General features: G+C 35.9%; 1 protein-coding gene across 4 annotated transcripts in view; it reads right to left on the reverse strand.

Annotated features, from left to right (window-relative positions):
* Positions 1 to 12584, reverse strand: part of PCCA (propionyl-CoA carboxylase subunit alpha) — a 473473-nt gene that overhangs the window by 23899 nt on the left and 436990 nt on the right. The window contains exon 22 of one of the 4 annotated variants that reach the window (XM_027854096.1): positions 8830 to 8911. The exons of the other annotated variants lie outside the window; for them this stretch is intronic. Coding sequence (XP_027709897.1) covers positions 8909 to 8911 — 3 coding nt within the window. The 3' untranslated portion in view covers positions 8830 to 8908. Of the gene's footprint in view, positions 1 to 8829; positions 8912 to 12584 lie in introns of those variants that run through there. 4 annotated transcript variants of the gene reach the window in all.

Raw genomic sequence — 12584 nt, forward strand, 5'->3', positions numbered from 1 at the left:
CATATGCCACAAAGGTAATTTGCTGGAATAAGTGGTGCTTTCCCATCCACAAAAGCAAGGCCATTTACAATTAACACTACAGAGCTCACAAAAGAGAACATGTGCATTTCAGTTTGACCAGAATTCTGTATGACACATGATGGTTATAATGAGTATTTTTTTCCTCTTAAAAGAAGGGAAATAAAAATATTATAAATCTTTGAAAGCTTTGTACTCCATTACATAATGATACCAGCATCTGTTAATAGAGCAGGCTATTTTTTATCCTTCAACCTGAATTGTTTTATGTAATTACAAGTTTATAAGCTCTTTAGTAAACCAGTGAGAAGGTATCTTTTTAAAGCACTATATAATTTGGGGTACAATAAGGCATTCTCTTGAAAATCTATAATTAGGACAGCATCAACTTAAAGAAAAGTACAGGAAATGTTATAAAATACAATTATGTAAATAGTTACATAGGTAGGAAATGTACTATTTTGCAAGAGCAGCTACCCTTCCTTTTTCCCCCTTTTCTGTTTGGACAGCCATATTGGCTCATTTCACAGTAAAGCACAATAAATATGTTCATGTTTTATATCATGTCTACTTTGTCATAACAAGTATAAAAAGCAATAGTGTTATATGTTATAAATAATCTACTATGATCCCCCAGTATTGGCCTACCAGTTAAGCAAAGCTAGTCAACTCTTAAAACTGAACTATTTTCCTTTTAAATGAACTGCATTGCATTTCTTACCAAATCTCACTTTTATTTTAGTCTACTTCTTCAGTTTCTTTTCTTCTCTAAGAACTTATTCAAAATTGTACAAAACATGATTCTTATTTACATTCCAAATAGCCAAGGAGTGAATAGAGTCTAGCCTTCAAATACCAGAAGTTGAAAGATTGTTTTATGTGTCAAATGCTGATTAGTCGACTTTAATCAGGTCTTACCATACGATAAAGTTCCCTACTTGATCCCATAATGCAATGAAACATTTCAAAATCCTGATAATGAAATATTAACTAATACTGAGTAGAAACTCAAAAATTAATGCAGAGACAAATGATCTTCAACAGCACGAGAGGAAGGTAAGCAAACACCCTTCAATGACACTCTCCTTTCTTTCACAAACAACACTACATTTGTCGAGGTTCCTAGAATTATTCTTCCTGCTAGGCATTTTTGGTCATTTTTGTGTTTTAGAACCCAAACTTGGCTTACCTTAAAAGTTTTATCTGGATTATAATTGTTTTGTAGGGTTCTGAAAGTAACCAGAACCACCTCCTCTATGGGAAAATTGGATTTTCAGTGAGTAGAAAACTAAGAAAACTAATCATTCTACATATCATAGAAAGCTAGAGGTAGAAGGCAGCTCAAATGCTCATCTAATTAGTTCAAGATAATAAAAAGATGTAGTTATCCGCAAATTATTGGCAATCATAATAAGGTTGTGGAAGGATCTCACAATGGAATTACATAACAGAACAGGTCCTGCTAAGCATTCTAGAATTTGGAGATTAGGAGATCATATCTAGCTTTAGCACTGAGAAAGGACATTATTGGTGTGTGGATGGGGTGGGAATAGGGAATACTGCTCCACCCCCTGTATGTGGATGTATCACAGGGCTCTGTCTTGAAACTTCTTTTTTTCTCACTCTGCTCCCACTCTTGAAGTATAAATACCATAAGCTTCCAAAGGTTCAACTATCATCTCTACACTGACAATTCTCAGATTATAAAGAGGCTTAGTTTCTACTAAAATCACTAATTGTCTTTTGGACATCTCCAATTAGATGTCCCAAAGCTTTCTCCAACTCAACATACCCAAAACAGAACTCATCTTTTCTTCCAAACCATTCCTTTTTCCTAACTTCCCTGTCCTCTGTGGAGGGGCAATACCATTCTTCTAGTCACCCAAGTTCACGTGTTTATCTCCTACATTTCCATTTTCCTCACTCCCTTGAATCAAATCATTTTAAAAATCTTGTCAATTCCACCTCTGTACCATTTTTCATCCAATCCTTCCCTCTACTTGCACAGCCACCACTCTGGCTCAGGCCTTCATCACCTCTAGCCTGGCTACTGCAACGGCTTCCTCATGTTTCTCCCCGCAAAGTCTCTCCTCTCCCCTAGCAATACCGATATAGAGCTGGAAAATCTGATATTCCTAAAACACAAGTCTGACCATGTCATCTGCCTACGCAAGAAGTCACAAGTTTTCCTTTTGTTTCTAGGATCAAATATAAATTCCTTTGTCTGACTCTTAAAGCCCTTCACATCCTGGTTCTGGATGACCTTTCTAGATGAATAGCAGAAGACTCTCCATCATGGTCTGGCCTGCTTGATGGTCACCTAACCCAACCTTCCATTTCCTGTGTCTCTGCCTTTGCATAGGCTAACTAGGCACCATACCTGGACTGCACTCTCTCCTTTCTTCCTACCTGGCTTTCTTCAAAGCTCAGCTTAGATGGTACCTCCTATAGGAAGCCTATGTTTATACCAAAAGTTGCTTATACCCTCCTCCCAGAAAATACTTTGTATATTTTTTGTATTTTCACACGCTGTTTCCCCTCAAAAGAAGGAAGCTCCTTTCGGATAGGGGCCTGACATTGGTAGACATTAATAAGTGCTTTTTTTGGATCAAAGAATTGCAGCTCTAGGATCTTCGCGACAGAGTGCTTACTATTTGGAGGCCTTTCTTGTTTTTCTGGTATTCAAGAAGCCTTCTTGGGTACACAGTGACATGGAGACAACATTTATTTAATCAACATTTAATCAGTGTTTCTAGAAACTATTAGGGATAAGAAAAAAAAGTAAAAATCATCTCAAAGATTTGTTAGTCTGGCTCTGTAGAGGAGATTTACATGGATGAAAAAAACTAGGAAACAAAAGTAAGTGTGTGATAAACTATAATCATGAGAACTCTAGAACTTTAGAGTTAGAGAACTTTAGAACTCTAAAGGTGAATAGGATTTGTTTCAGGGTGAGTTTCTTGTCTCTGCCCTAAAAATACAAATATCTCCCAGCTTTTTGGAAAGACTACCATACCTGAAGGAGATTTGTCTATCCTTAAACATTTCCAAAGAAAGAAGATTCTCTGACTTCTCTTGCGAACTTAAACTAGAATCAATTTGCCCTTTAGGCAGGAAACTTCTTAATTTCTAAACAAAATCCTTATGGCTTTTTTAGTCTTTTTTGAAATTCTCCAGTAAAAGAGAATACTTGTTCACCATTACCCACAACAATATCCTCTCTCTCTCCTGTGAATATCTTGCTTTTCTAGCTATATGCCTAGCTGGTACTTGGCACGTAGTAAGCACCTAATGATTTTTCATTTATTCATTCATTTGGAAGACTGATTACATTCTTTATATATGTATTTTTTAAAAAGCAGAAGAAGCAACTATTCTACAATTCCTATGTTTTTCCTTTCACAAAGCATATTTTCTAACTTTATAATTCTAAGCCCTCTGGCCTTCTCTAAAACCTCACAATTTACAATTCTCTGAACATATACTATGCTTGAGCAATCATATCTGACCAATGCTAGGACTAGAGGGATTCTTAAACAGTTCCTCTATGCTATTTAGGTTTATATCCGTACAATGTCTTGTATCTTGTCTATTTTATTATACTGACAATTAAAACTGACAGCATTATATTTGTTTTAATATATATAACCCATTATGATCCCTAAAGATTTTCATGCTAATTAAATAAAACTGGTTCCTTCCTTCTAAAGTTGATAATTTCTTTTTAAAATAAGTTACATTTAATTTATCCCTGTTAAACTTCATCTCTGCTACATCAATCTACATCAATTTAAGTCATCTGGTTCTCTAATCCTCCCCAGGCTAGTTACATATTTAATTGAATGTCATTTTTGTGGGTTCCATATCTGTGATTTAATTGGTGTAACGAATTCCCAGTATGGAAAGTCCTTTCATCAATGTGGATCAGCATCTTGTCTACAATTTAGAGAACTACCTGGGGCACTTAAGAGGCAAAATGATTTCATTATGTTTGGTCATATGTGTCAGAGGCAGGGCTTAAATTCAAGGCTTCCTGATGCCAAGATTAGCCCTTTATACATTATGCCACATTCCCTCATAATAAGCTTTCATTTCATTTAATAAGTATAGCTTCTCTTATTTAATAGATATAGACTTTATTCTACTGTAAAGTCATTAATGAAGAAACCAGTGTCATAGCACTTAAATGGATTTCCTAACCCAGGTACTCTCTCCAATGCTGCAGATGATAATCGATTCACATCTTCTCATTGTGTGTGAATCTTGAACATAGATGTCCTCCTGTAAATCCTCCATGGGGCCACCCAACACAATGGGGGCCTTCCTCTAGATCGCTTGACACTCCATGGATACCAACAGAGTAGAAAGGCTTTTTTTCCACTATTACTTTATGAATAGCTCACCTTTTCCCCCTAGTATTTATATCTTTCTGATATCCTTTATTCTACTTTTCCTGCACAATTTTGCAACAGTAATATGCTGTAGCTTACTCACAGTCACTATGTGACTGCTCATTGCTTTTGAGTGACATACAACTTTATTTCTTCAGATTATTCCACTACTTAACAGCTATATAACATAAACAGAAGAATACTGATGTTTCAAAAAAAAAAAAAAAAGGTGCGTTGACTTCTCGGCAAAATGACTGCCTGAATGGAAGATTACTCTTGCTGCTTCTAATATAAGTAAGCAAACAAGCAGGTTAGGGAGCTGGAGTTAAGAGGAGACTAACTGCAAAGCAAATAGTCACAAGTAAATCAAATTTCCTGATCCTGAAGGAAAGATTGAAAAGGGGGGTGGGGGGAAAGCAAAGAACTAGAATATAAGGCAGTGCCTCAGACTGCCTTTTAGACAAAAAGAGAATGGCTGAGCAAATTGTGGTACATAAGAGAATAATAGTGCCCCATCAAAAAATAAAGATGATTTTAGGAAATTCTGCTTAGTATGAACTAGTGCAGAACGAAGTAAGCAGAACATAAAACTGATTTATACGGGGGGGATGGGTGATACTGTAAATAAAAATAACTTCCAAAGACTTCAGCTCTCTGATCAATGTTTAAGCATATTATACACCTATGCCAGAGATGTGATGGATGCAAGATACAGAAAGAGATATATATTTGGATATGGACACTATGTGGATTCATTTTGCTTGTCTGTGTTTATTTATTACGGTTTTTTTTCTTTCTCTAAATTTTTAAAGGGGAGTAGCAATATTAATGCCAAAATAAGAGAGCCATTGAAACATTTTAAATGTATAGAAGAAATAAAGCAGATAGTTTCAAAGAAACCAGGGAGGACTTAATAATATAAACAATCATAGTAATAATAATAATGATAGCTAGTATTTACAATAGGCACCACCACCACCATCTTGAACATCCATCTTCTTTCAGACCCTGATGGAGACAACCCAGGCCCCAGAACCCAAGAGTCTTAGGAACAGCAATGCTTCCAGCTGAGCACCCTCAGAAAGCAACCCTTGTGAAAATGCTTCTTGGCACCTGCTCATGTAGGTGCTACTGCCACATCTTTTGAAAATCCAGGAAAGAAAGTTCTTGAAACTAAAATTGGCCTTTGTCATCTTCATTCAAATGGATATGATTTAATCAGTAGAAATGACATGAAAGAAGAGGCATGGCCATCTGCTTTGCTGCTGCACCTTAAATACCACGACACTTTTCCATTTGACCTGAAGCTGAAACTTTACATGTCTATATTAAAATGTGAGCTCCTTGAGAGTGGAAACCATCTTACTTTCTTTCTCTTTATATCCCCAGCATTTAGCATAGTGCTTTGCAAATAGTAAATGCTTAATAAATGTGTTATTTATTTATTCATTCATTTATATAGCTTTTAAAAGTTTGCAAAGTACTTTACAAATATTATCTCATTTGATCTTTATTAAACCCTGGGAGGTTGGTGCTATTATATCCCCATTTTACAGATGAGGAAACTGAGGCTCAAAGAGATTAAATGTCTTAACTAGAGTTATGAATAGCTCACCTTTTCCCCCTAGTTTTTATATCTTTCTGATATCCTTTATTCTACTTTTCCTGCACAATTTTGCATCAGTAATATGCTGTCGCTTACTCACAGTCACTATGTGACTGCTCATTGCTTTTGAGTGACATACAACTTTATTTCTTCAGATTATTCCACTACTTACAGCTATATCACATAAACAGAAGAATACTGATGTTTTTTTAAAAAAAAAAAAAAGGTGCATTGACTTATAGGCAAAATGACTGCCTGAATGGAGGATTACTCTTGCTTTGGAAATTATTTTTATTTACAGTTATCACCCCCCCCGTATAAATCATTTTTATGTTCTGCCTACTTCATTCTGCACTAGTTCATACTAAGCAGAATTTCCTAAAATCATCTTTATTTTTTGATGGGGCACTATTATTCTCTTACGTACCACAATTTGCTCAGCCATTCTCTTTTTGTCTAAAGGCAATCTGAGGCACTGCCTTATATTCTAGTTCTTTGCTCCCGCCCTCCCTTTTCACATAGCTTGTGTCTAAAACTTGTATGAAACGATACAGAATGAAACAAGCAAAGGTCAACAGGTAAACAACCATTTATTAAACACTTACCATGACTCAGGCACTGTGCTAAGTACTAGAGATACAAAGAAAGGCAAAAATACTGTTACTGCTTTTAAAGAGTTCGCATTCTAATGACAGAGACAATATACAAACAACTTTGCATATATTAGATATGTACAGTGTAAGAAGGAAGTAATCTTAAAGCGAAGACACTAGCAGTGGGGGCCAGGAGAGGTGGGGAACACCAGGAAAGGCTTCTTGCATAAAGTAAAATATGAATTAAATCTTGAAAACCAGCGAAGCCAAGAAGAAAAGGTGAAGTGAAAAAAAGCATTCCAGGAATGGGGAACAGCTAGTGCAAACACAGAGATTCAGAAGATGGAGTATCATTTCTGAAGAACAGCAAGAGGGCCCATACAGATCAATAAGAAAGTATATGGACGGAAGTCCACCTTAGGGGTTGGAGGCGGAAAAAAGGGAATAGGCATTTATATAGCCTACTATGTATTAAGCCCTATGCTAAGTGCTTTTTACAAATATTATCTCATATGACCCTTACAAAAACCCCATGAGGTAGGTGCTATGATTAAATCCCATTTGATAGTTAAGAAAACTGAGGCAAATAGGGGTCAAGTGGCTTGACTGGGGTTCACATAGCAATTAGGTATCTGAATCTGGATTTGAACTCAGGTCTTCCTGACTCTAGGCCCAGTTGGAGTTGTTCAATGTTTATCCATTGTTCTACCTAACTGCTCCTGCAATAAGAGTGGAAAGGCAGGAAGTGAACCAGGTTGTGAAAGATATTAAAAGCCAAATAGAAAATTTTTTATTTGATCTTGAAGTAAAAAGGAATTGCTGGAGTTTATTGAGTAGGGAAGTGATACGGTCAGAGTTAAGCTTTAGTAAAATCACTGGCAGCTGAGTGGAGGATGGAATGGACCAGGGAGACAGTTGAGAGAGCAATCAGAGGGCTAAATGTGTAGTAGTCCAGGTGTGAGAGAATGAAGGTTTACACCAGGGTGGCACCTGTTTGAATGGAGAGAAGTGGACATACGTGAGATGTGTATATTGAAAGGACAAGCTATGACAACAGACTTGGGGGTGACAATGACCTCAACAATTTGGATTTGAACTCGGGTCTTCCTACCATAGTTATGAAATGGAGATGAATGGTTTTATGTAGAATCCTCCTTTTGTTTTCTTCTATGTGTATGGAAATACTATTTTTGATAGTGTACAAGTTCAGAATAAAATTTTTTTTAAACAAAGGATTTTTGTTTCAGGGAGAAGGTGGGGGTGTCATTAAAAGAATTATGCCATCAACGCAGTCAAGCCTTCTCTCTTCTTCCTATTCAATTCTCAGCTCAATCCATAATGTTCATTTAAGATATATGTACTGCTGGATAGGATGGCTCTATATGTATTGTTCACTTAACTTCATATCACTGTCTAAACTATAGTCATTTTTCATCCATTTGGTTTCTCCTGTCCAGATGATTAAGCCAAACTTTTCTGTGTGTGTTTGTGGACTTTATTTAGGAGATGCTATAATGTCCAAGACTTGATATAATGAGTACAATGCCATCCACAAACAGGATCATCTGAAGAACCCCACCATCTATTTACAATCCATCTTTCATTTGAATTAGGTGCTACATACAAATAACCAGAAAGCAGTTCAACAGTTACTGCTGTTGCTGCATCTTACAAGGCATCCTGTATGATTTTAACATATGTATGGGGGATGCCTTGTTGGAGAAAAGCCTTTAAGACAAAATTTGGCTAGACTGGAGCAAACGCTTTTTTATAGTCAACAATAATTAGCACGATAGCAATCTGTATCCTCTTCAATTTTCATCCAATCATGTGACTGTAGAGTTGTCTGCCAGAGTATCACTGGCAAAATCTTCCCTAGTTACCTTCCCATATTTTCAAGGAAGCTTTTGAAAATGTTTAAATTATTCTTCTGAACGGAAACTTTGTGTTAGGGGCAGCCTCTCTGAACTTCAAGACATTCTTTGGTACTGACCTTTTTTGTAAAAAAAATACATACACACACATATATATATATGTATGTTATTTTTTCTCCCAAATACATGTAAAAATCAATTTCAGCATTTTTTTTTACAATTTTAAGTTTCTCCCTTCCCCCTTCCCTAAGATGGTAAGCAATCCAATACATTTGCAATCATTTTGCAGTCATTTTGTGAAAGAAAATAAAAAAAAAAACAACAAAGTGATAAATAGTATGCTTCAATCTGCATTCTGACTCCATCTGTTCTTTCTCTGGGGGTTGATAGCATTGTTCAACATGAGTCCTTTGTGCTTGTCCTGGATCACTGTAATGTTGAGAACAGCCAAGTGTCATTCACAGTTGTTCATCATACAATATTGTTGTTACTGTGTACAGTATTCTCCTGGTTCTGCTCAATCAGTTCATGCAAATCTCTAGGTTTTTCTAAAGTCATCCTCCCTGTGCTTTCTTATAATGCAACAGTATTCCGTTACAATCATATGCCACAACTTGTTCAGCCATTCCTCAATTGATGGGCATCCCCTCAATTTCCAATTCCTAGCCAACACAAAAAGAGCTGCTATAAATATTTTTGTATAAATAGGTCCTTTGCCCTTTTTTTTTAACCTCTTTGGGATACAGACCTAGTGGTGGTATTGCCAAAACAAAGGGTATGTATAGTTCCAAACTGCTCTCCAGAATGGTTGGATCAGTTCACAATCCTCCAATAGCGCACTAGTGTCCCAATTTTCCCACATCCCCTCCAACATTTATCATTTCCCTTTTCAATCATATTATCCAATCAGGCAAGTGTGAGGTAGTACCTTAGAGATGTTTTAATTTGCATTTCTCTAATTGATAGTGATTTAGAACATTTTTTCCATATATACTATACATATCCATAAATTACCCTGAAGTGCATTAATATCTCAGTATGCTAGGCTTATAAATTAATATTTCCCCACCCTCTTTACAAGAAGAAATGCTATAGGTAGGTAAGAACCAATAAAAAGAAATGTAAAATATATCCACAGCACCAGTAATGTGTATTTTTTAGTCTACTGAAGAGTCTATCAATGGCACTAGTAATTATGACAGGAGTTGCTACATATGCTGACTACAAAACAAATATTTATGAGTAAAGAACTATGTAGGAGGGAAAAAACAGGGAAGTAGAAGTCCCATCCCCAGGCCTCACACAGCTAACAACTGATTTTCTTGGGGGGGCAGAGGGTGGGAGGTGGAGATTAGCAGGGGATATAACATATGTATAAGAAAAGATAACTAATAATAGCTACTCTTTCTGCTCTAGTCTTTCACCTTTCAAATCCATCAAGTACACTACCACCAGATTAATCTTCACACAATTTTGATCAAGTCATCATACAGGGGAATACTTAGCCTGGAAAAAGGACGAATGGGAAAAGGGCATAATAACTATCTCCAAGTACCTTAAGGACTGTCTTGTGGAAGAGGGAAATCAATTCATTCAGCTTTGCCCCAGAGAGCTCAATGAATACTGCTTAGAAGTCAAAGGTAGGGGAGCATTCTGGGAAGATGGTGGAGCAGGTCAGAAATTTCCAGGCTCTCCAAATTTCCTCCATAAACAGACAGAACATCACTACAAAATGAATGCAGGGCAGCAAAAATAAAGGGGTAAATCAGTGTCCTCCTAAGACAATTTACCAAGACAAGGTCAAAATGGATATATGGCCTAGATATTACAAGAAAATTTGAAGAACATAACAATATATTACTTATCAGACTTATGGATATGTGAACAATTTATGAATAAACAAGAGATGGAGAGCAGAGTGAGGTATAAAACGGATAATTTTGATACATTAAAAAGGTTTTGTGCAAATAAAACAAATGTAGCAAAGATCAGAAGGAAAGAAAATTAGACAAAAAATTTAAAGACAGTTTTTCAGATAAAGGTCTCATATCCCAAATGTATAAAGTACTTTGTCAAATCTGTAAGAATACAAGTCATTCCACAACTGATAAATGGTCAAAGGATATGAACTGGCAGTTTTCAGATGAAGAAATCAAAACAATTTACAGTCATACAAAAAAATGCTCTAAATCATAATCTTGAGATATCATTTTACACCTATTCGATTGGCTGAAATGATTGAAGGGGAAAACAACAAATGTTGGAAGGGATGTGGAAAAATTGGGACACTAATTCATTGTTGCTGGAATTGTGAACTGATTCAACCATTCTGGAGATCAATTACGCCCAAAGAGCATACCACTACTAGCTCTATTTCCAAAGATGATTGGTGAAAAAGAGAAAGAACCTATAAGTTCTAAAGCATTTATAGCAGCTTTCTTTGTGGTGGCAAAGAACTGGAAATTGCAGGTATGCTCATCAACTGGGGAATGGCTAAACAAGTTGTGGTATGTGACTGTGATGAAATACTACTGTGCTATAAGAAATGAAGAGCTTAATGAACTTAGAAAAACATGAATAGTCTTGCATGAAATAATGAATAACAAAATGAGCAGAACCAAGAGAACATTATATATAGTAACAGCAATATTGTTTTAAGAACAACTTCCAGTGACTAAGTCATTTTGATTATTATAAACACCCAAATTAATTACAAAGGACATATGAAGGAATACACTCTGTATCCAAAGGAAGAACTGATAAATAAAAGTATTTATAGAATGATTTTACATTTACACTTAGCTCTTCCACATCACAGGGCTCCCAATCTGGAAAATTTGCATAAAAAATTTTGGCCCTCCCTTCATACCAGAGAAGAAGTCTAAATTATTATAGTATTAAAAGATGAACTATGTTGTTATTATACAATACTATACATATATTTTACACATTTCTAAGTTTCTAAACTTTTTTTTTGTGTCATCTGTGGCTTCTGCAAAACTCCCAAAAAATTCCCACTTAATTTCTTACGCTGACCCGTGATATATCTAAACCATGATGGGGAAAGTCGCGACATAGCTGGGATAACTATATATACATATATATGTCTAACGGTAGCCATTTCAAGGGTGGTGGGAAGGGGAGAGAAGAAAAAAAAGGAAAAAGAGACACCTAATGACTTTATTATATATTTAAAAGGAATAGCAAGTTGTACACAATAGATCTGCAGTTTCATGTGCAATCATCTTTTTTTCTACTGTTATGAAAATGCTTGTTTTATTTCATAAATTAAAAATGAAATCAAACTAAAAGAAAAAAATTTAAGGCAGACAGATTTTGGCTTATTATAAGAAAGAACATCATAATAAACGGACCTCACCAGTAATGAAATAAGTTTCCTCATTATGTTAGTTCATCATCAATAGAAATTGTTTAGCTGTAGTTAGTTGACCAATCCTTTATTAGGAATGCTGCTGGAGGGATTTCTGCTTTTGGTAGAAGGTTAAACAAGAAGACCTCTCAAGTAGTTTTCAATTCTAAAATTCTGTGACTCAGTGATATGGCACTGGAGTTTAAAGAACAGATAGAATACTTCCAGTTGTCAAGATGGGGTGGTTAGTATTAGGAAGACTTCATACAGGAGATGGAAAGGCATTAATAGCAAGGAGAAGAACATGAATAATAATAACTCACATTTATATAAAATTTCATGGTTTACAAAGGTCTTTTCTCACAACAATACCGTAGAGTAAGTATTGAGAAAGTATTATCACCCTTATGTTTTCAATGTGCAATCAAGCTCTGAGAGGTCAAGTGATTGGTCCAAGATCTTTAGAGGATAGTGAGTTAGTTAGACCTGTTTGGCCTTAGCAGAGGTCGGTAGAACCTAAGCTTCTTTAGAGCAGTTATCATTACATTTATTTTTTAATTCCTAGTACACAGCACAGTGACTGGCACAGGGGTGGAGAACCTGTGGCCTCTAGGCTATCTGTGGCCCTCTAGGTCCTCAAGTGTGGCCCTTCCACTAAATTGAAACTTCACAGAACAAATCCCTTTAATAAAGGATTTGTTCTGTAAAACTTGGACTCAGTCAAAAGGCTGC

This window comes from Vombatus ursinus, unplaced genomic scaffold (genome assembly GCF_900497805.2).
Source record: "Vombatus ursinus unplaced genomic scaffold, bare-nosed wombat genome assembly UNPS02010304.1, whole genome shotgun sequence".
Taxonomy (NCBI): Eukaryota; Metazoa; Chordata; class Mammalia; order Diprotodontia; family Vombatidae; genus Vombatus; species Vombatus ursinus.